The sequence below is a fragment of the Rhagoletis pomonella genome, unplaced genomic scaffold, assembly GCF_013731165.1.
Source record: "Rhagoletis pomonella isolate Grant_MI unplaced genomic scaffold, Rhpom_1.0 Rhpom_scaffold_00003, whole genome shotgun sequence".
NCBI lineage: Eukaryota > Metazoa > Arthropoda > Insecta > Diptera > Tephritidae > Rhagoletis > Rhagoletis pomonella.
This window is the reverse complement of record NW_023458557.1, coordinates 78,421,685-78,446,670: the sequence shown is the minus strand read 5'-3', so window position 1 is coordinate 78,446,670 and position 24,986 is coordinate 78,421,685. Positions and strand designations below refer to the sequence as shown.

Here is a 24,986-nt window from a genome sequence, read left to right as displayed (position 1 = left end):
AAATCCTAAGAAGGAAATCGTTTGCATACAAATTGTAAAGAAAATGAAACAGCTGATGCAGAAATGACTAAGATGGCATTTCTTACATTCATTTTATCTTTAAATCGTCGACGTCGTCTCAACACGTTTAGCCAATACGATTCTGCGTAGATTTGATTTCGACGTCGACACGAAGTGGTGTCGACTGAAAAACGACGACGCCAACCGTAATAGGGGGCCATATTAATAGGAAACAGGATTATCAGGATTTAACTTTCAACTGGTGGAAAAATATTTACAAATCATTTAATCATTTAACTTAACCGTTTAATTCTTTGCCGTTAGGTAATAGTGAATCTTTATTTTCTCTTTCTGGAAACGGAGATTGAAATCGGTGGTACCTCGATTGTAAATGAAGAATATTTCTAAATATAATGCATTTAAATAATACATTGATATTAAGACGAGAAGAAAAATTAAAAATTAAATGTTAATCATAAAATTAAGGCAAGCGAACCGTGATCAGTTCAGCTCGCTTGTATAATATAGGGGGATCTCTTTATTTGCCAAGTTGTCGAAAAGAGTTTTATAAAACGATACTTACACACTTCCACTTACTCGAACTAATAACAAATCCGAAAAACGTAATGTTTGTAATTTATTTTATTGACGATGATTTCTTAAATTAAATACTATTTATGTAGTTTCGTTTTATACATACATATGAATGAAATTTTGTAAACATACGTGAAAATATATGCGCTTGTATATTTTTTATGAGCTTCAAGGTGCTAAGCCTTGAAATATGCACTGCTTTTAATTGCATATTAATTTTTCATGTGCCTGATTGATCCACTTTCAAATAATTAAGGCTTACATACAAAGCATGATTTCTTACCTAAGCTTAACAGCTACTAAAATCTTACAATCAAATGACGAAAGCCCATTTTTGGGAGTAAAATTTTGTATTCCGCGACTAAATCTAAACTCTAAAGTCTCTTTGCTAAGATATTGTTGAAATGATTTCTTATCGATCAAAAATAGTTCGTCTTGTCTTGGTTAGTTTTGTGATAGTCCGAATAACTGCAGTAAATTGCAAAATCAGATATAGGGTATTGAATATAAGCCCTCGATAAGTATAATATTGGGCTTTTTCCATAAACTGAAAGGTCTGAAACATTTCGAAAGTGCTGAAAATTTTCAAAATTCAATAGTGAAAGGTCAAAATCTTAAATATATTTTCAAAGTTTTACTATCATAAAAAATCCCCAAATTAGCGTTTGGAGAAAATCGTAAAATGTTAGTTATTCCATCAACGTTTTCTAACACAAAATTAAACTTCGTTCATCCTAAGAACACAGAACTCATTGATCTATAGTTTTTTGGGGCCTTTACCAACAACCACATGCAGGAAAATGTTCAGAACTAGAACGATGAATTCGCCTTTATACATATGCCCAAAGCCAGCCAAGATTTTTTTCATATTTATTTTTACCAACAATTTTTTCTACACAATTCAAATTCTAAAAAATTCTACATGCGCTACGAAAAATTCGTTTACAAGCATTATTCTTAGCTACATATGTATTAGTACTGTCATATTAGACTATTGATATACTATAGGGTCCTCTAGATCTCTTTCCATGGAACAAAAGTTAACATTCATGCGATTTTCAAAATATCTCGCCCACCTAGCGAGTACAAAAGCAACTCTGGCAACAAATTACAAAAATTTCACGCAATCGGAGCTTTAAGTTCCCTGAAAAAGATCTTGAGGGCTGCGATCTAATCTGACTGAACTTTATTCCATTATCATTAACTAATAATCTATATAATTTTCATGAATGTTTGAATATCCAAGAATTGCTATGCATACTTCTTAAATGATGCTGAAATTCCGGGGCTTGTTGCTTTGTTTTTATAACCTTAAGACCGAATCAGAGAACATTTGACCATTTGGCCAAAACTTTACGTTAATTGGTGCCCGATATAGAACAGAGATCGTGTGAACCATAAAATATTGGACTTTGTCCCAACAATGATAAACAATTTTTAAGCATTTTCCATGACTTGAGGACTGATCGTCAGAGATATGTATACCAAAACATTTAAAATAATCGTTACGAGATGAAGAATCTAGAATTTAAAAATCAGGGCTATCACAGAATCCTTCGTAGTACGATTTTAAGTGAAATCTACGAAAATGCTATCACAGAATTCGAATTACCACGAACATAGCGTATACTTTGAATACACACGTTCATCGCAATTCGGATTCAGGGATCGCCTTTTTGGAGATTTCATGAAAAATCGGACTACGATAGATTCTGTGATAGTCCCCAATATCGGGAACGAACCCGAAAGGAACTACAACTGATGGACATCTGCAGTCACCGAGTTTTAAAAGAGACACGGCAATGTTTGGTAAAGGCAGGCAGATGAAATGTCATAAAACAAAAGAATCGTGGTGTAAACATGTACATAACCGTCATGAGCAACAACTTGGCTAAATCAAATATTAAAAACTGGAGTGAGAGCCGGAATAATTGCTAGGAATATGTCAGGCCGTATTTGACAACGCTGCTTTTTTAACGCATTCTAGACTGCACTTACAAAAAAAAAAACGGCCTGCAGAAGTTCAATTATACAAAAAAAATAGATTTACAAAATTAATAAAAACCACCACCAATATATCAATGACTTCAGTAGAATGAATTTTTAGGCATACATAGATACATCTATGTATTTTTCAAAAAGAATGCACTGTTATCAAATGTGGAATTGCAAAAAGTGAGACTTGGAAAATTAAATTTTGTCTCCATTTGTTCGACAGTAGCCTCAGTAGCAGTAATCATAAATTCGCTACGTCCAACAGTGTCGGACTAAGCACAAATCAAGCAACGAAGTGGAATTGCTTAACTACCGCTGCTTGAATTTTTCATGTTCAAAATGAATTCTTAGATTGCTCATTTTTTCAATAAAATTTTTTTTTTAGTTTTTGTAAAATTTCTTACATGCATATTTCTTTAATGAATTTTACATATGCTGCTATCACAATAATTTGATTACAATTTAATTTGCTTAAATTTTATTGTAAATACATACATATATATGTACGTGTTTGTGTACAATTTGAATTTTATTTTATCTTTTCTTTGTTTACACTACATTAAATTTAGCACGGTAATTTAGTACATATATTAGCTTAACTAACACTTAAATGTAATTCGTATTAAAAATAAAAGTATATGTATTCCATAATACATAGGTGTGTTATCGTTAAAAAATTTTTAGTTTTAAATTTTAAAAATAATATTCGTACTCTGATGTGTGATGATTTGTATTTGTTTATGTACTTTAGCAAAAATAATTAATAATGCATTATTTTTTAAATGTAATGAATAAGCTGGTATAGCTGAATACTATTTGTAATATTATATGCATAATATTCTAAGTCGTTTAAGTTTTGGTACTCTGGTAAATACGATTTTCCGTTATTTTGTATAATTTTTTTTTTTGTAAGCTTTTAAAGATGTTTTTTATTTACAAGTCTGATTTTTTGAGCGTAATTTTTTAAGTATGAGAACATCTAGCATTTTGAAAACAACACGGGTTTCCATGCGGGTTTTTTTTTAATAAGTAGTATTGGAAAGTTTGATATTTTTATTACCTACTCAATTACATTCAACCTCATGTACAGCTTTTATATATGTATTTTTGCTCGATTTTCACAGTGGGACTCATATGTAGCTGTTAAATTTAAATTATATTTTTGCCCCAAAATCTACAGTTTACCGCCGAATGTGAACTACGTTACTGTGAAAAGGGCCTACTTTTTTACGTGTTTAAAAAATATTCTCTATCATAAAATATGAAATAAAATTTATTGTGTGAAAAATAAGTGAAACAAACAGCTCTAATATGTAACTTAAATTGATATACATGTATAATTGCTTTTATATAGTTCGCTTTAACTATTATGTCGATCCATAAAGTTAATATAGAAGGAAACTTTCATTCACAAATAATGTCGTATAAGTTCGGGCAAAAGCCGAACTACATATGTATATCCGGAGCAACCCGTTAAATATCGCCTTTTGCCGCTTTCGAAAATCGCGATTAACCAGTTGTCGCTTTCGTATTTCTTAAAAGTAACCATTATTTGGGAAGTGAGTTTTTTTTAATTTGTCAGTTTTTGCCCATTTTCAACGGCATGGCGCGATTTCTCTTTCTATTCCGTTTCAAATTCTCTTGGCTTTTGCAAACAACTCTTATGAAAACAAAGTTATAACACACTTGTCTACAAAAGTTCTCCGCTATAAAAACTTAAAAATTATAGAAAAAAATAAAATAAATAGTTACTCCCTCTTTCTATACTGAACTTAAACGCCAAATCTACCACACTGCTAGCAGCATTTGAGCCGTTTATTTTGCAAGTTGAATAAGTCATTTAAACCGCTTGTGCTTAAATTCTTAATTACTTCTAACTGAATGCATCTGCAAATCGTTCTACCGTCAAAAACTAATGAAAAACTTTTTACCTTTGACTGATGAAGTTGAACGAATAACACGACGTCTTTAGATACGGGTAAATGGTCACTGAAGCCAAATGGCATGAAATGACTTATGCCACTTTCAAATTAAGCGGCTCATTTGATTGGGCATTGATTTTACGACTCAAATTTTAACTATGTTTACAACAATTAAAACTTGCGTTGGTTGGTCTGCTCATTACTGAACATTTTGTAATCGAAAAATTTGATTAACAATCATCAATTATCATATAAAAATTTAAGAGGACCGTTGATTTCTTCATGATCCAATGATCGTATCTTTTTTTTTTTTTGGGGATTTGGTTGATTGTTGGCAGGAAGTGTAGTTCACAGATCATGATCGTATCTTAACCAAATTAGTATGGAACCACCTTACCGTTAAAAATTAGAATTAGAATAATTATAGAAATTGGTTAATGTGGTTCAAAGATATGCGATAGCATGTATAAAAAAAAAATATTATTCCGACGAATTGTTAGCCTCCTCCTTTTTTTGAAGTCGATTAAAAACAAAATAATGTATTTCTTGCAGTTGTCAGTGTTCAGCTTCCTCTTAATCTATTTTTTTTCCTTTTTTATTACATATATATCGTTTGCACTAAACAAGTGTATACCACGAATAGCCTTTTATATTTACTTCATATGTTTCTTAAACATTATTACAGTGCATTCTTTTAATCTCAATTGCAATGATACTGACGGTTGATTTTTGTATTGTTGGTATTGACCAAGCTTGTATATGTAGCTGATGAAATTATAGACGTACTGCATACGTAGTTATGATTTTTTTTTTTTTTATTAATTTGTGTATGTAAATTAGACAAATACATCATAACGTTATACGCTTTTAATTTAAATACAAACGCTTGAATTTAAACATCGTTTGATTTGCAATACTTGTAAACTTAAGTTTTAATTATTTAAATTTGGGAAATAATTTTCCAAAAAAAAATTTAATTAATTACAAATTCTTTGCGGCTATCAAAAGACTTAAAATTTAAGAATCCGCTGTAAATGTTAAACGCGTGTATAAAACGCCCGGAAATTCTAGCACAAAATTGATGAATTTTTCCAAGTAAACAAACCGAAATAAAATTGGTTGTGTGAAAGCGTAACAAATAGGAAATTTCTCATTTTTAATAGTATTTACAAGTATGATGTATGTATGTGCATATGCATGAAGGTATGTATGTCTGTAAGTAGCATGTGTTTGTTTGTTAATGAAACTTGAACCAAACGAGAAATGTTGTTTACTACAATTATTATTATTTGTTTTTTATAAAGTATAGGTATATAAATTAATATATTCTTAATTGTTGCAGCAATATGCAGCTGTTTACATGTATATGTGTGTGTAAAATCATAGCTATTTAAGTTTTTAGCACAGCTGCTATTGTCCTTGTGTTTGGTAATTTGTTTTCGCCATTTGGTCTTACGCGCTATAGTAATTGCTCGTCGTCGCGGTCGTGTCGTAGTTACTCTACAACTTGATAATTAGTCAGTTAGTAGTTGATTCGTTATTTCTTCTCTGCAATATTAGCAAAACTAAGAATCGTTTTCGGTGGTGCTATTTGCGGCGCGGCTGCTACTACTAACGACACTTCTACCTCTTTCAATTGCTCAATTTCTATCAATTGCTGCTGCTGTTGCTGCTCATGCCCCGCATCATCCGTGTCTAACAAACGCACATTTTCTGACTCAACAATACTGCTGCTGCTGCTGCTGCTGTTGTACTCATTTGGTGGTCATAATCATTGCACAGTTGTGCTCATCGTCGATGTTGATGCTGATGCAGATGACGAAGCTGTTGAAGTAGCGGCCACAGCCGCTGCCGTTGTTGTTGGTCGCTCGCCAACATCTTCACATATGGTGTGTAACTTTTCCATTTCCGATTTTGTCACTATATTGATGGAGCTTACTTTGGCGCGCTGATATGCCACCACAGTGTTTTCTCCCAGACACTTGATGCACACATAGCCGATGAGTACGGCGATACCGACTGTTAGTACACGTATCAGCGGATCTACGTACAGTTGGATGACAACCCAAGCGCTAGCGCCGGCAACACACATCAATGTCATCAGTATGATTGTCTTGGACCAGTGCTGCATGTTGAAGCCCTTCTCCCAGTCGAGTCTGCAAAGATATTTGAAGATTATGTATGCCGGTCGGAAATGGGTAAATGATTTTTCCGGGATAGTAAGAAATTACATTGGAAGATCTTTACTTTTTAGATCTTTTACTTAGAGCTATAAAAAACTGATCAAATTTGATTCATAAAAATGTGATGTGATTATAGTTATTTTTAATTACAAAGAAAATCATTAATTGCGCTGAATTTTCACAAATAGAATTAAAATTTCAGAATAACAAATATTTTTTATCAAAAAAAAAAAAATCGTCAAAAATTGATCAAATTTGATCGAAAAGAGTAAAATCCTGGAATATTGATCGAAATTTAAAAATACAAAAAATATGAAATCCCAAAAATGAAATATGTATTCACAAATAGAATTTAAATTCCAGAATGCCGTTATTTTTGATAAAAAACCAAAAAATCTATCAAATTTGATCGAAAAAATTAAAGTCGCAAAATAATGATAGAAATTTAAAAATCATAAAAAGGTCCAAATTCAAAAAATTATATATAATTACAATGTTTTTCAAGTTAAAATTTGAAAAGAAAAAACAAAAAAATATCGCTCACCAATTTTTTTTTTTTTATTGATTAAGTAAAAGTCATGAAATATTAAAATTTGATTGTAAGAACTAAATTGGCAGAAAATTTAAAACAAATATCGAAAGCGATCGAAAAAATGAACTTCCAAAAATAACGATACGAATATTTTCGACAAATAAAAAATCATAAAATATCATTCCGAGAAATTAAAATGCGATGATAACGATTACTTTTTATTGAAAAGTAAAAAAATCATAAAATACATACATATCGCAAATATTTGATTAACGGAACTAAAATCCAAACAACAATTATGTTTAATCAAAAAACGTAACGTTTAAAAGACGAATTAAAAACAACAAAAACGGATTGTTTTATTCAACCCGGCTCAAAAAAATCAATATAATTACTGTTTTTTTTTTAATATTTTTTTCTTTTTCGAAAAATATCGATTTTGTTAGTTTCCAAAAGTAAAAATCTTCCAAGTAAATATGAAATATTTTTTACCGCGCCTTTTGTTTTTATATTCTTTTAGATTATTTAAAATACTTATGCTTACTTTTTACTCTTCTCAATTTCGTAGGGGAAGCCACAAACTTTGCACGATAGCTGCGCATCTGTTGAGCTGCAACTCTCCACCAGCCACCGTTTGAGACACTCATGGTGCACCGAGCTAACATCGCCAGTACAACGACATGGTTGTATAAGCGGTTCAGGTTTGTCATTATCATAACAAATCCAGCAGTCTTTTTTCGTCAAAAATGATTGACCTTCCTCCGGTGAGAGGCTCTTAGTTTCAGCCGATGTAGTCGGTATGGAAGGATCGATTTGACGTGAGAGCAATTTGCGTGGATTCAAAATCCAAAGCTGCTCGGGTGCCATCGAATTCCACAGGCAACAGGGGAACCAAACAGCAACACCCATCTCCACAATACGGAAGACAATGTCATGCCAATTGCGTGAGTACACTGGCACTCTGGACAAAGTGAAACGAAATGGTATTTAATTTAATTATTTCATATTTTATTTTGTGTATTAATTGACGTCTTACTTTGTTTTCCAGAAATCACCTAATGTCTCTGATGTGAGGAAGCCCACAATAACGATTAACATAATCGCTTGCGATAATAGACCCAAACGCGACTGATGTAGCTGTGATGCATTTACGATCGCTTCACTGGGACCGAGTATTTTGCCTGTCTGATCATAAACAAAGCCGCCACGCAACTTGAAATACACTTCGACGCCATAGATCAAAAAGAAAATAACTACAATGAGTAGCAGCACTGCATAACAGCCGTTGAAAATGTGCGCATAATTCTGCCGATCGGCAGTGATCAGCGATGAGAATACTTCAACGCCAAATAAGCTGTAGAGGAATAAGTTAAATGCAACAAAGCCGAGGAAACTCTTCGATAGAAATTGTGACCGCTCCCAACGGATATCGCGTAAATGGAAAATCTGCAACGAAAGGAGAAAAATAAAAGCGGGTGAGTGATCAAATTTGTATTATCATTATTAACATTATAAAAAAAGCAACTAAGTCCAGTCTGTCCGTCCGTCTGCGAAACTGGATTTCGTAAATATAAATTTTTGTATCTTTTTTATGTTGCCATGTCAACTCCGAACGGCAGATGGTGTTTTATGAAAAGCTTTCATGGCAGAAATACACTCAGAAGCTCCAACTCAGGATCTAGTGGTAGTATGTTAAGCTGAGACAAATATTAGCTGCCTAAGGTCGAGGCCACGCAATGAGCCGCAAAGCGGCGAGCGGCTGAGCGGCGCCATACAAAAATGCCGCTCAGTGCGTGGCCACTTCAATAGCATTTCATATGTTTAATTTTAAGCCGCTCAGCCGATCGCTGCTTTGCCGCTCATTGCGTGGCCTCGGCCTAAGGTGCATATCGTCGGTGATACTGCAAAACGGTCTATGTCTATTAGTACCCTTGACACTTAGATAGATGGTCTCTTAAAGGCCCTACACACGGAACGATTTATCGGCCAACCAGTTGGCCAACCGCTGGAAGTTGGTGGTAAATAAGCAGTATGTAGGCAAGTTAGCAAACCTTCGTCACGTTGTTCGTCAGGTTGGAGAAAAATCAAAATTTTTTGATTTTTGAGGCCGATCGGTCAACTTGTCGCTCTGTGTAAAGTTGGCAACCTAAAATGCGATTTAATTTTTTGTTTAAAGCGCATTAACGATGGCAAGTGTTTTTCGGTTCGTTTCGCTAGTGAAAATGTGTTTAATTTGTTAAAACGGGGGGCGGTAGCAATAACAAATACATAAAAATGAGAAGCATTCGTAGCAAATCTTAAAAGTTTACCGGTGCTGTTTTGTTGTTTACAGTTCAAAAACTCTCACTCAAATGAAATACGCCAACTGGTTGGTGCGTTTGTAGGGAATTTCGTTTAGTGGGTTGGTCAACTGGTTGGCGGAAAAATCAATGCGTCTGTAGGGCGTTTTACGTGCACCGGAATGCATCTGTAAATCGTTACACCCTAATAAACGAATGACAAACCTGTCTACCTTCGGCTGATGAAGATGAACGGTTGCCAGAAGCGATCAGATACAGATAACAGATCAATTAAGCACCAGAGGTAATAAGTGACAGGACGTTTTGCAGTATCACCGCCGATATGCAGAATTAGCCACCAAAAATCGTTTGTATTAACTTGGTGGAATTCTCCTGGGTAATTAACTGGAGACCTGTTGCAGGCAGATAATGCTACAAAAGCTTATTAATATTGCAGCAATTCATTGCAGAAGATTTTCTTTTGACATTCCAAAGGTATGCCTTCGAGTAGGTACAGATATTTTAGATGGCTGAATACTGACTCGATCATCTCTGATGCCAGAAAATATTGAAACGTTATTTCTTTCCGAGAGATTCCCTCTTCCGAGTGCATTGTTGCCATAAAATCAGTTTTCATAAAAAAAAACCATCTGCCGTTCGTAGCTCTAATAAGGGAACCCTACACTATTCGTACCGCTAACGTGCATTGTCGCTATACTCCATGGCCGCCTCTCTTACAATTCGTTGCCTAAAAAATTCGGTAAATATTTGCCGATAGTTGGCTTGAACGCCGATTTTTTCGTGTATCATTCATACATCGCAACTGGTAGCGAAGTGGCTTGTTTTAGTTGAAAAAAAGTAAGAATTTTTAAATTTTTACATGAATGAAAAGTTCAGTAATTTCGGGGAGTTTTGCATTTTTTATGCGAGAAGAATTTAAAGATAAATTTCGTAAAGCTAATGCTGTAGCTAGAAAAAGAGCCGTGTAGTGGTTATTCGATTTTGTTTTGAAAATTCCGATATTAAGAAATTTCCCTTGCTGTGATACATACAGTTTGTGTTAAAATGTATCAAATATTTTTGTAGCTTTTTATGTACCGTATTGCATGGAAGACATATTGTTACATTTTGGAAAGTTTTTTTTTTTTATATTTATTATGACGCGACAATCTCATCATTGAAATGTCCGACTAATTCGTTCACGTTGTCGTATTTCTGTTTCCTGTTCGTTTGTTCAATTTTGTTAATATTCGTGATCGTATTCAATTAAGTTATAATTAAATTATTAACTAATATATTTTTTTTTTCTAGAACCCATACCCAAAGAAAGCGCATCAGCCTCTCTCCTTAATGCGCTAGAGGTGCATAAGCATAGAAGAGAAACGCTAAACGCGCCAATTTAGGTATGGCCATAGAACAGATGTTCCAGCTATTGGTAATATATCGAGCCTTTAAATTTTTTCGATGGTTTTTCTAAACTCCATTTTGATTTATTGTACATTAAGCCAGCGTCGCCGAGATAGTGTCGATGTTTCAATGAAATTTACTGGTTTAAGATTAATTTATTTGAAATTGTACACAATCATTATAAACTGAAGAAATGAGTCGAAATGATGGCGGTGGCGTCAACTTATTAGTTGGCAATGTCAAAGTGTACTGTCAAATCATAATTTATATAATGATATGTACTTTAAAAATGTATAAATATGCTCTCCTTTCTACCGCCATACCAAAAAATCCATTTGAAAATGCAATATAGTGCTTGCTTCGCATAAAATGAAATTCATATTTAATATACACATTTTCAAAAGAAAACGACAAAAGTATATGCCTTGCTCTTTGTATTCATTTCTCTTTACAAAACAAAAAACTCTACAAAACAAAAAAAAAAACAAAAAATGCAAAATACTAACTTTTTTGAATTTAAAACCTGACACTTCTTTGCGAGCGCTAGTGTAACCATAATTCTTAGAAGGTAGTTTCACTCGCTTTTTCTTATCGACCATGTTAGCTATCTGACCGAAATCGTGTTTCGTATTTTTCATGGTACGAATTTAAAAAAAAACATCAGCTTTTGACGCTGGAAAAATAAAACTAAACAAAGCCAAACTTAACAGAAGAGAAATTTTCAAAAATTATCTAATATTTTCCTTCATAAAAATGTTGACAAAATTAACTGCTGCTTCCGGGGGAACGATATGAGCACCGCAGTCTGCTGATTTAGTTGGGACTCGCTAGAAATATGTTAATGAAGGTGTATGGATGCGCGTACACTACATTAATTTAATCGCTCCGCCTAATTAGGTGTGGTACAATGGAAACACCAGTGAGGCCAACTAAATCGGCAGCCGATAAAGTCTGTGGTGTGCCAAGAAGTTTTGCCGTCGCATTTTCGTTCATACATATTTACATATGTATGATTTTTATTAATGTGATTAGCAGTGGCAAGTATGTACATATGTATTAAATACATACATATCGATAGTCCTGTGCAATAACGACACAATTCAAAATTCGAAAAATAAAAACTCTTTCTACTGTTAAGTCGCTCGGGTCTTTAATCTTTATCTGATCCATGTCGAATCCTTACGACTAACTGCAGTAAACCTTACTACTTACTTTAGCAAGAATTACGCATGGATAAGAAATGGATTAGAGACATAAGCCACTTAACAGTAGGAAGGGATTTGATTTTTTGAATATTGAATTGTGTCGTTATTACATAGGACCATCGATATATCGTCGTTTAAAGTACAAAACCGCGTATCAACAAAATGCAAAATCGCATATCGAGATTAGTGCATAAATTATTTTCTAGAGTGATGTATTGTGGAACGATTTTCCGTCATCCCTTGTCAAATTTGGTTTGGAGACAAACCGGTTTCGGCGTTGCCATCTTCAGTGTCATTTTTCGTTGGTGAAAGCACTCATATTTCAAAATAGTTTTTTGTTTTTTTTTTAAGCAATCGCATTCCTGGCTAGTATATTTCAGCACGAATGGATAAGGCTTGAGCCAAGAGCTTCGGTGAACAAATCCAATTTTAGGCAAAAAATGACAGTTATGCGGTTTTGCAGAACGACGATACGCGGTTTTGTAGTTTAAACGACGATATGTATATTAAAAGTGAAGATATCAGATATGAAATAAATAAATATTTACATGTTCCGTTAAAAAATATCTAAAATAATAAGCGAAAATCAATCCCCAAGTTCTATATCGTAGCAGTGGCTACTTTTGCGTGTTTGTCACAGACACAGTTTATGTAAAAAAATTTTAAGTGAAACTACCTTCTAAAAATTAGTGTATCATATTTACCATCTGCGAAGTATGCATATGACATGAAAAATTCGGCGGTCAAATAATTAATCGGCAAAATTTTACCGAACATTTTAGGCAACACTTATAGAGGGGGGTATACACGGCGTTTCTTTATAATGCATCTAAAAAATAAATGCGATAGCAGTCCCTCCCTACCCCTACTGCTGCGGCCGCACCAAAATTGTTTGGCGCAAGTGAAAAAACTTTCGAATATCTAAGATCAAATGTAAAATTTTCAATTCAGTTAGGTCTTAAATGCCTCAACAATTTAATGCCACCGTCAACCAAAGATGTTTGGAATTATAAATGCATTACAAATAAATTTGAATATCGGGATATATTCATTTGATCAAAAAATAGCACCGTGTAAGTAAATCAGACGAACCCTTCTGAGTGACTGAATACATGTCATAAGCCTAGTCGATCAATTTACAAAGCTGGGTTCAAATTAAAACTTTTCTAACACGCTGAAATTGTCAACTTATTCATAAAAACAATTTTGCGCATGACTAAACGGACTACGGCGGTCGCTGTGGTGCAGTGGGTAGCACTGCGCGCTACCATTGCGCAGGGTCTAGGTTCAAGCACAGCTTCCGAGCTCAAAAATAAAATATGTAAAATATGTAAAAAAAAAAAATGTTTGGAATAGTGGTCGCCCATCGGCAGGTAGCTTCTCATAAAAACACAATCGCCGTTCGGAGTCGGCGCAAAACTGTAGCTCCTTTTCCTTTGTGTGACAAGATTAAGGCGCACACAATTTTAAGGTTTAAATATCGATTTAAAACAAAGAATGTTAGAGGTTTTTGAATAAACAATGAGCTTAGCAAGAAATGTTTGCTTTATCTTTGAAATAAATCTGAGACTTACTCAATTTTGCTGCATTTTTTCCAATTGTCCGGCATTTGTCAAAAAATATTTAATCCGATTAATTTTCGCTATAAGTTATGTCTTGAATATATGGAAAGTTTCTTTTTAGAACTTTTTTTACAAGTTTAAAGTTCATGACAATTTCATTATTTCTCAAAAAAAATAAAATAAAATAAAAACATTTTTTCTGAATCCATAGTAAAGCCCAAAATCGCATAGCAAATATTAGAAATAAAAATTGAATAAATTGATAATTTGCGGGTGTTGGAAAAATTTTAAACATAAGTAGCTTCGTGAATTATTCGATCAGAGCTACCGTCTGCACTAAATCACACAAAAAGTTTTTTTGTTGATGCAAATGTTACGAGATATAAGTTTTTAACGGTAGAAATTAAATTTGTTTGAACTGAAAATTTTAATTTATGTTTTCACTTGAACCAAACAATTTTGGTACGGCCAATCATTGTCACTTAAAAAATACAACTAACTTCGTAAAGCTGTAATAATTTTTCTTCACAAATATTGCTCTTGAATAAATATAATATACATAAAATATATAACAAAACACTAATTTATTTTAAATTTTCTATTTTAGCTGATTCCAAAAAAAAAATAACGTTTACTGAACGACGTTGCGACTCAACCATTTCGTACTGAATGTTAGAAACGCATTTGTCATTCCCTTTCGCAATTAATTGATAAGAATTGGATTATAAAGATTATGTATGTATGTACATATGTATGTCGCAATTTGAAAGCACAGAAATCAAAACAATAAACACTACGCAACATTCTACTAGTTAATAAAAACAAAGATCTTTGAACGAAAGCAGTCTTCAACAACAGCGAAGTTCTCTTATTTTTTTTTAGCGCTTATGCACGTGAACGATTCGTTGATAATGAAAGTATTCAAGTGCACAAGCACCATCATAAACAACCAGGTGCAAATGTACTTAAAATTAGCTATAGGTTTATATAGCAGATGTGTGACAGGGTTCAATCCTCAACACACCCATTATTTCACTATTTACAATTAAGGTAGACGATAACATTCTATTAAAAGAGCGTTAAGCAAAGAACTCAGTTAAGAGAGAGTCTGAATAGAATTCCTATATCAGAAATAAAGCTTTCGAAAGCTTAAAAAATTAATTATTCTTATGCTAACTACACACGAGGCAACCTTTGAAGCAACCAAGCTTTGTTGTTTCACCTGTGGAATCGCGCCTAAATATCAAAACATTTGAAAACATGAAAGAAAAAATTCAACAAACTTTCGTAGAAATTTCGAGCTTTTTTTTTAATTCTAAAAATCAACCGTAATTTTTAGCAATTTGAAACTTTTACTTTATTATACTAGAATACAATGGGCTACAAAACTGCATACTCAAAATTTTATAAAAAAAAAAAATTACGAAAATTCTTTGATATTTTTTTTTTTGATTGCATAAATTTTTAAGGCAGTGGCACTCGATTTGTACATTCGTACAGATTTGCACATTTTTATATTGGGCTATTGGTACAAAATAAAAAAATTGGCAACATTTTTCATGTAATCAAATGATTGGAACAATATAGCAATTTTCTTTTAAAAAATTTCAACAAATTATTTTTCGTGATTGGGATAAAAAAAAAATATTTGAGTATTCACACAACCGGGACACGGATTTGCACCAAATTTCGGCAAATACCCTATCGTTTAACGCTGCCCTTAAACTTGTATTTATACCGATGTTGTTAAAGAATGAACTATAAAAAGCTAACCAAAATTAAATAACAACAAAAATAATATTTTAAAAATTGTCAAAATTTGTCTGATTGACTATGATTACTCGGCCGCGCTATCATAGTAGCACAATGCCACGGGCACAAATTTCAAAATTTCAACCCTGTTTGTGAGAAAAATTTTATTTTTATCAGTATTTCTCTTTTAATCAAACTATGTTGAAATAAAATTGAAAAAAAAAATTTCAGAACCCCCTCATTAATAATTTTATTTAAAAATAAAATTTTTGTTTTTGTGTTTTTTGTTTTGTTTTGTGGCTCTTTGTAGCATCTAGAATTTACATGTGGCTCTTTTCGGCCTCAGTCTTGCCCACCCCTATTCTATAAATTGACTTGAAAATACTACTGATCTTGACTATCCCAATGATCTGAAAAAAAATCCCCGTTGTAAATTGTACACTTAGCAAAAATCGTTCCCAAAGGTTATTGTAGAGTCGAGACGAATTTGATTCAGGTAACTGAAACAGTTTAGGAAAAAAATTAGATTTTTGTTTTGCTTCTGCAAAACATCGATGTGCGGAAATATCTCATAAGGAAATACGTAAAAATTAAGCTGAGAGCTCGTTATCGAAGCGTTCGAATATTTTAGCATTTTTTTAATTAGTAGCGGTGAAGCCGAGATAATTCTAAACGCAACATTTACACTCAAATTTTATTCAGCTTCAAAATATAAATATATGAACATAGGCATATTGGTTAGGCAACGTTTCTTCTTTGAAGCGTGTGCATCGCTTTCAAATAGTCGCTTTGCCATGACTAGGAAATTATTTTTCTGAAAAGTTCATCGAATTATAGAAACACTTAGCATGACAAAGGGAACTGATTTGATCGCATAACCTATTCTCTACCATAGTAGGGGAGACACCCTTTTTCGAACGCTTTGTTTTCCACCTATTTTTTAGACAATGCTATCACTGAACTGATAAGAAGTAAAGGCGGTTTTCAACCTTAGCTACTGATAATGTGAACTGATAGTGTTGTGGTTTATTGTTGTCACATTAGAATACATACATACATACATACATACGAAGTGTATTTTTATATGTAGTTGATTAATTTTAGAATGTGCATATAATAAATATGCACGCGCTAGCAAATACTGCATTACTAATTAGTCACAGCCAAACGAAGGGGATTCTGCCGATAAGGCAATGTTAGAAACAAAAAGTGAATACAATGACACCGATGAAATCGAAAATAACCAGTTTCTTGCTTTTACAAATTCTTGAAAGCAATTATACGGATGATTTGAAGTTTTGCAGAGCAGAAGTTCCGCACAAAAAAAAAAAATCGGGATAGATTGAATGAACAGTTGCTACTTTTAAAAGTGGAAAATGGTGAAAGAAATATTTAGTTCGAATATCAAATCCTGAAAATATGACTGAAGTAAAAATATGTTCACTGACAATTTGGCTTAATATAAGCTCGACCCGAAGCCTATCAGGTCCTATATGGATAAGTGTTTGTTTTATGTAAATAAATAGTGCGGTAGTTTACTCCTTTGAAAATAGATAGAAATAGGTTTAGGGTGAATTTGCTTTATAGCGGACTCGCAGCTACGAAAAATTTTATTTTTCCGATATAAAAATACATGGAAAACTTTAAGCGACCTCTAAATATTTTTTGGTTTCAAAAAAAAAAAAATAAAATAAGGGTATAATTTTTTCGTTATAGAACAATCCTAGGGGGTGAGAGCCATTACAATTCCGACTTTACTGTTTTTTGGACCACCCTAATGTACATACGCTCTAAATGCTACTTATGCTCTTACTTACCTCAGCCCACATGCAAACAATAAGCGATGCGCAGGTCATTAACATCGGATAATACGCCGACATAAGTGTAATTGCCCATTGTGGCTGTAAATCCAACTGCAATACAAAGGAAAAGACAATTAATGATAATCCATAAATGAATTATTGCAATACGCATCGCTTGCTTTTCCAGGGCATTATATATGTACATATGCACATATATACTCATATTTTGTACTTACCGGTGTTGTAAAATAAGCGCCTCTTAGGGATGCCGCCACGAATACCATGAAATATAAGACTTTTTGTGTTGTCAGCCGACAGGCACGCAAAACTGATGGCTGTTTCAAACGTTGATATTCGGCAAATATGCAAATGAAAAGTTGCACAAGAGAAACCAGTGCTACAAAATAGAAAACAGCCGAAATGCCCGCATAGTAAGGCAGATTGAAGCCACTGCATTCATCGCCGGCGTAGCGTATCTCACACAGGCAAGTGCCATTTAGGCAATCACCACGTCCGGAACAAGTGGCAATATTGGGATCGTTGTCGTTGATATTAAAGGGTGAGGATAGTGATTTGGATATACCATCAACGACGGCATAGCTGCCGTCACTAACGCCGCCGCCGCCGCCGCTGTTACTGCGGCCACCCATGGGTGTAGAGGATTGCAATACGCTCGCAGAGCACCGCATTAATTTGTGGAAATTGGATAGCATTCTACGATGAATTACCTGAAAGGAGATAAATAAAAGGAGTTTATTGTAAAAAAAGTTGATAAAATTTAATAATTTTATATATATATATTTTTTTAAGGTCTTGAAAGGTGTTAGTAACTCAATATTGGCAGCTCAAAACGTGTGAAATAAAAGAGATAACAAACTATAGAAAGTAAAAACATGCATGCTTTGTTGTAAAGGTCCGTATGCAGTTCTCAAGAAAAATCACAAGAAATATTTTTAATTTTTTCGGTTACGGGGAAAAGTACTTTTTAGTTGCTGTAAATTTAAATACGAGCATTTTTTTCTTAAGGGCCGCATACTGAACGCAGATATTGAGCACATTGCGCCGACGGTTCTTCCTTAATCTGCGGAAGTTGTTTTTTCCACTCACTTTAACGAACTTTTATGGGCCTTATTTAAAAAAAGGTCAAACTGATATGTTCCCGTAGGGACCAAGGCGTTGAAACTTCAGTTAAAAAATAATCGATAAATTCATATACGCACTTTTGAAGACAGTATGCTACCATGGAATTAGATTTATATGTACATATATCGTCACCATCAATGCAAAAGGCCATATTTGAAGCATTTGAAGTTTTACAAAAGTAAACTATCTTTTAAATTTAAATAGCAAATGCTTACGGAACTAACAAAACTTAAGCTTTTTAAGATGTTACTTTGAATTTTTGTACAGGGCCTCTGAGAGACAACTTCAATGTCCGTGACTTTGGACGCTTTGTAATCAGGGGCCTTCCCACAGTATTCCAACAGAATCCTGTGTATAACTGACCGCTCCCGAAAGTGAGTAAGAATGGCTTTAATATCAGCGCGAATACCGCCTACACGACGTTGGGCCCTCAATGGGTATCCAACCAGCCACAAATAAGAAAGAGGTTTGGCCTCATGTTGGGGTTCTATGAGCATGGAAAGCTGCATCTACAATCCCGAAGCAACTCGGAGATGGCAGCGCAGCACACCACAAGATCAAAAGAAACGGGTAAAGTATGTGGAGGGACAGCCGAAATCGGCATCAGGTGGATTAAGGGTTAATTCACCCTAACCGAATTCTACCCTCCCAAGGGACCAGGCCTCTAAAAGGCTGTAATCCGCGGATAACAGCACCAATGCAGCTCCGAGTACCAGGTGGGCAAACACTTCGTGCCCGGCTATTAATGCTTGAATCATGCTATACGAAAATTATTAGAAAACAAAGAAACAAAAAATGTGTTTCATTTGAATAGGAAACCCTAAAATAAATTCCTACTTTCCTGACTTCTTTCACGCAAAGTAATTTATTCTATGGAGAATCACCACAGGTAAACGAAAAAAGTATAACGCAACAACACAAAAGACTGCGAAGAAATTAAAAAGAAAAACAAACTAGTGGTTGCTAGCACTCAAATGTTAAAGAGCTAAATGTTGAAATTTATTAGAAATTAGCATTAGTTATTTGCTGTCTGAATGGAAGAAGTTAATACAGCTAAATATGGTTTGGTTGACAAATGTGTGGTGCTAATAATATTCACAAATATTAAATTTGCAAACAAATCGATCTTGAATTTTGAATGGATAAATTTGTGTACATAGGCCTTATTTATAAATACCGTGGCGGTGAAGAATGGATGAATGGTGTTTCGTTTTTAATGCTTACAATGTTTTTCAAGCAAAATTTTTTTTTGATATTTTTTTATAAAAATATAGTTCATGCTTTAACAAAAACCATGTAAATCACAATTTCAAACTTTATGCAGAATTTAGAAAAATGCCATAAATTTTTATCTAAATTTCGAACTTTTTAACCAGATTTTTTTTTTTTAATTTTTTGGGTATGCAGTTGACAGGCTTTTAAAAAATTTTAGTTAAATTAAAGCAAGTTTTGAGCAGCTGAAAAATCGAGTTGATTTTTAATATATTTTTTTTTTGCTGACGGCTTTTTCGGTTTTTTTTTCATATCGTCGCCTGGCTAGAAGATTGTCGTAAGCACAATTTTGACGATTTTTAGTTCTATATGCAGTTATATATTTTGAAATAAGGTCTTTCAATTGGTGTTATCAGTTTTTAGATATCTCCTTTAGTTTCCGAGATATTGACTACAACTTTGTCGATAATTTAGTAAAAATTTAGTTAGTGATGCAGTCATATTAAACTAATCAATATCTTAGAAATGGTGTTCTCCATTTTTGTATATCTCCTTTAGTTTCCGAGATATTGTGTAAAAAGTGTCGTTAATTTTGTAGAAATTTTGATCACATTTTGTCGTATTTCATAAAAAAGTGGCTGCCGAATTGTGGACAAATGGCGCTTACGACAAAATTTTACTAAAGAAAATACTTCATAAACTCACAACTAATTAACAATAAACATTCAAAATTAAATAATTTAAGAGTTTTGTGAACTAGTAACATTTTCAGAGACTGGAGAAATTCTATCTTCGCGTTTTTTGAGAAATTGTATTTCAAACTTCAATCGCGATTTCCCACAACCTACCGAAATTAACATACGACAATCTTACCCAGGCGACGATATAAAAAGCGCAATTTAGGAAAACTGGCATTGACTGTTTATTTATTTATTTTTTTTCGCAAAAGGTTCTGCGCATATTCTTCCACAAAAAATTCATGTTTATATGGAAAAAAGTTCAAAACGCCTTCAACGAAAAAAAAAAGAAAAAAATGCGATTTTTTATCAACTCAAAACTTGCACTAATTTTACTAAAATTTTATAATCCTATTAACTGCATACCTAAAAAATTAAAAAAAAAAAATCTGGTTAAAAAGCTCGAAATTTTGATAAAAATTCCGTATAAAGTTTGAAAGCGTTATTTATATGGGTTTTGTTAAAGCATGAACCATATTTTTATAAAAAAATGTCAAAAAAATTATAGCTTGAAAAATATTGTAGATATTAAATACGAGACAGCATTCATCCACTTTTGACCGCCACTGTACGTACTAACACACAGTCAGCGTCAAAAGCATGCACACCCCGACGCTTTGACGATTTTGTTAATCTATATTTTCCATATCAAGTTTTTCACTTTTTTTGTTGAAGTATAGTTAATTCAACAGCAAAAACCACAAGAATCATGTTTTTTTTTTCAATTTCAAAGAGAAATCGGTGGAAAATTCAGGATTCAGAAAGAAATTTTCATCGAAATTCAATTCGATTTCATAGAAACATTTTTAGTAAGAAGTTTTGTCGCCGATTAATTGTTGGTAAGTATAATAAATTCAAGTTTCATGTCTATAAATATTACGGCTGATCTTTGAGAACTATTTTCATATTTTCGCTGAGGGTGTTGCGTATCTTCTTTCAAATGTATAAAAAAAAAGATTGCGTTCATGCGTTATATGGAAGGAAATTGTTTTTGTTAAAGAAATTGATTCTTGTGTTCTTACTGATGAATGAACTATAATTTTATAAACAAAATATGAAAAATATAAATAAATAAAGTCGTCAAAACATCAGAGTATACATACATATTTACGTGTGTACGTGAATGCAATCAATTAAATGAAACGATGCATCTTGGCATCAGCGAAAATACCATAAAAACCAATTTTGAAAGGAGAAAAAATTTAATTTTCACTTAAGAAATGCTTTCGAGGATGTTCTAAGTTAAACAATGAAGTTTGTATTCTGAAGCTAAGATTTTAAATTTTGATATAGTATTTTGTCTGAGAGCAAAGTAATCTAAAACTAAAAAAAAAAACGCTTTCAAACAAACTTAATTTATGGCCCCTTCACGTACATTTCGACATCATTACGTTTACATATCAATCAAATTAAATTACTAACAGCAATAAAAGGCAAAACAAATAACTACGTACATATATGTACGTGCTTGCGGATTCAAAACGAATAGAGGAAATATCGTATTAAAAATGAGCTTAGTCTCGAAATATCAAAACGCGCAATTGATATCGACGATATGAACGAGCACCCCGACAGCCATTTGCGTCATATCATAACTATTCCAATCGTAATGTATTTGAAAATATTACACATGCATATGGCTTTTCAATAGAGATCCACCACCTTTGATCTGTGTATAATCTATAAGCGGGTGTTTGCGGTTTCGATTGTGCTTTTGAGTGTAATAACAATATTAGTTAGTTCGAATAGATGACAAGTGAAAAATATCCAGCAGCAACTTGTAGGAGAGTAACGAACGATTCTCCCTCAATTTGGAAGATATCCAAAAAAGGACGCGAACGCAAAATTGGAAAAACTTGCAAACGTAAGCAAATGAGTATTTGCTTTTTTTCCCAACTATTTGCAGTTCTAATAAGTTTTGAGCTTGAAAATAAATTTAATTATCTTCATAAATTACGGACAGATGACTTTGATCAGCTGTTTTTCTTGCTGGCAAATTGTTGCTAGTAAATATTTTCCCAACAACAATTTGTAACTACATCTCAAAATCAACACCTCAATTTTTCCTACTTTGCAAGATTTTGCGAACGCGTACGCTAAATTCTGATAAATTGTTATAATTATCCATATCAATGAGGTTATCGAACAGACTATATGTTGGATCCAAAGATTAAAGCAGGAAGAATACAAAATTACTTTAGTTTCAAGCCGAGCTTATCGAAACAGTTCAATTGGGTGGTTCTAATGCTCGAAATTGTATTAGAAATAATATATTTAATCTAAAGGTGAATGAAATAAATCATAAATAAATACAGGACAAACGTCCGAAAATCTTACCAGAGAGTTAGGTGCACAACAATGGCGACCTACTGACTGATGTCCAGAGCGTACTTAATTTATGGAGGGAACACTTTTCCACCCTACTGAATGGTAGCGGGACTGAAAGCTGTGGAGAATACTGATCCGAGCCCCCAGTCGATGATGACGGAGTCGATGTTCCACCACCTGACTATGACGTGGTACGAATAGCAATAGTGCGCTTGAAAAACAACAAGGCTGCTTGAGCTGACAGCCTGCCAGCTGAACTATTAAAAAAGCGGCGAGGAGCTGCATGCATCAACTCTTATGCAGAATATCGTCAGATGAACGCATGCCCCACAACTCTAAATTAGAAGTACTCTGCCCAATCTACAAGAAAGGCGACCTCGCCATTTGCGCCAGCTACCGCGGGATCAGCCTTCTAAGCATAGGTTAGAAGATTTTTTCGAGCGTATTGTGTGAAAGACTGAAGCCCACCGCCGAAGAACTGATTTGTTCCTTATCAGTGTAGGTTTACACCTAACAGATCCACCATATACCAGGTATTCACAATACGCCAAATTTTGGAAAAGACCCGCGAGAGTAGGATCGACACACACCATCTATTTGTCGATTTCAGAGCCGCTTTCGATAGCACGAAAAGAAGTTTTCTTTATGCCGCAATGTCTGAATTTGGTATACCCGCGAAACTAATACGGCTGTATAAAATGGCGTTGAGCAATACCACCAGCTCCGTCAGAATAGGGAGGGACCTCTCCGAGCCGTTTGATACCAAACGAGGTTTCAGACAAGGTTACTCCCTTTCGTGTGATTTCTTTCTGTAAATTCTATTTAATCATTGATTTGACAAGTGTCAAACTGTTAACATTTGAAGTCAGATATCAGTTTAATACGAAACTGATAAAGTATAAAATTTTTCACATATTTTTCAAATAACTTACCACCATTTTAAAGTTCATGAATTGTTCTTTCTTTTTGGATAATTTTTTTTTTTTTGCATTGCCACCTTTAATAGATGAGGAATGCCTTACAACTTGATACAAACATATTGCAGTATGTTATATATTTATACCAATAAAATAGAGAAAATAGTGAAAAATAAATGGATAAAAATCTATTTCTAAAGATTTATTCTACCTGTTTTACTGTCTTTACAGACTTAAACACAATTTATGGATTTTTTTTTTTATCTGAGATGTCGTCTTCGCTGGAATGGCCCGATAGTGGAATTATAACTTATAACATTTATTCAGTGAATCGGTCATTGAACGTCAATACGCTACGATATTTCCATAACGAAAGTATTCCTGATGTACTATTTTCTACGCGGAATATATACATAAATAAAAATAAAACAAAAACTGTTCGTACGTGGAAGAGAGAAAAACCAAAAAAAAAAAAAAATACAGATATGTATTTTTAATGGAAAAATGTTGAACGCGAGGACAGAAAATACGTAAAAGAAAAAACCCGATGATAACGCAGCAGGAGAGCAGCTAAATAAAAATGCTAAAAACAAATGGACCATCACACATACCCATATACAAATATCGACATAACTACACAAATAAATTAAAAATGTCTACCTACGAACGCAAAAGAATTAAAAAGCCTGTTTAAAAATCTTCAGAAAAAAACTATAGAGAAACTGAATAAACATTATGTAGTTGTTATGTGTGCGCTATGTAACACATAGATATGCATGTACGTCAGGGTGGTTCAAAAATGCATGTGAAAAAGTAAAGTCGGGATTTTTACCCCCTAGGATTGTTCTATACCGAAAAAAGATATCTTTATTTTTTTATTTTAAAATCAAAAAAAATATTTAGAGGTCGCTGAAAGCGCCCAAAGTTTTCCATGTATTTTATATGGGGGAAAAAACAACTTTTCGTAGAAATGGTATAGGATAGTCAAAAATCAATATTTTTCTACTAGTAAACTCTGTTTATCTGCAGGAGACTTCCAATAATAATATCCAATTGTTTATGTAACCATTTTTTCATCGCAACTTTAATTTATAGGTCCGCCAAAAACCCAAAAAAACCCCGAAAAATGCAATGGGGCGACCAATAAAAATTGTTAGTATTAAAAAATGTTTCAATAAACAATTGTGTAATATTATTGAAAGTAACCTGAAGAGAACTAGAGTTTTCCGATCGAAAAATATTGATTTTCAAGAATTCTATACCATTTCTACGAACAATTTTATTTTTTCCATATAAAAATATATATATGGAACACTTTGAGCGCTTGGAGTGACCTCTAAATATTTTTTGATTTCAAAATAAAAAAAATAGGGGTATACTTTTTTCGATATAGAACAATCCTAGGGAGTGAGAGCA

General features: G+C 33.3%; 1 protein-coding gene and 1 long non-coding RNA gene across 6 annotated transcripts in view; one reads left to right on the top strand and one right to left on the bottom strand.

The window, feature by feature from the left end:
• Nucleotides 1–945: 945 nt before the first annotated feature.
• LOC118735574 overlaps nucleotides 946–24,986 on the bottom strand; it is a 61,819-nt gene continuing 37,778 nt past the window's right edge. For 2 of the 3 annotated variants that reach the window (XM_036465390.1, XM_036465389.1), the window contains 5 exons: nucleotides 17,470–17,961; nucleotides 17,249–17,344; nucleotides 8,263–8,672; nucleotides 7,771–8,187; nucleotides 950–6,667 (listed from right to left, as the gene is read on the bottom strand). In XM_036465390.1, coding sequence (XP_036321283.1) covers nucleotides 6,283–6,667; nucleotides 7,771–8,187; nucleotides 8,263–8,672; nucleotides 17,249–17,344; nucleotides 17,470–17,946 — 1,785 coding nt within the window. In that variant the 5' untranslated portion in view covers nucleotides 17,947–17,961 and the 3' untranslated portion in view covers nucleotides 950–6,282. Of the gene's footprint in view, nucleotides 6,668–7,770; nucleotides 8,188–8,262; nucleotides 8,673–17,248; nucleotides 17,345–17,469; nucleotides 17,962–24,986 lie in introns of all 3 variants that reach the window. The other variant, XM_036465391.1, reaches the window with a different exon arrangement.
• On the top strand, nucleotides 6,570–24,034 carry LOC118735576. Of its 3 annotated transcripts, none has more exons than XR_004992611.1 (4): nucleotides 6,570–6,709; nucleotides 7,795–8,209; nucleotides 8,275–8,701; nucleotides 23,802–24,034. It is a non-coding gene; the product is annotated as an uncharacterized LOC118735576 (long non-coding RNA). The 3 variants fall into 3 exon arrangements; XR_004992613.1 differs by lacking the exon at nucleotides 23,802–24,034 and adding an exon at nucleotides 17,148–17,476; XR_004992612.1 differs by lacking the exon at nucleotides 23,802–24,034 and adding an exon at nucleotides 14,287–14,958.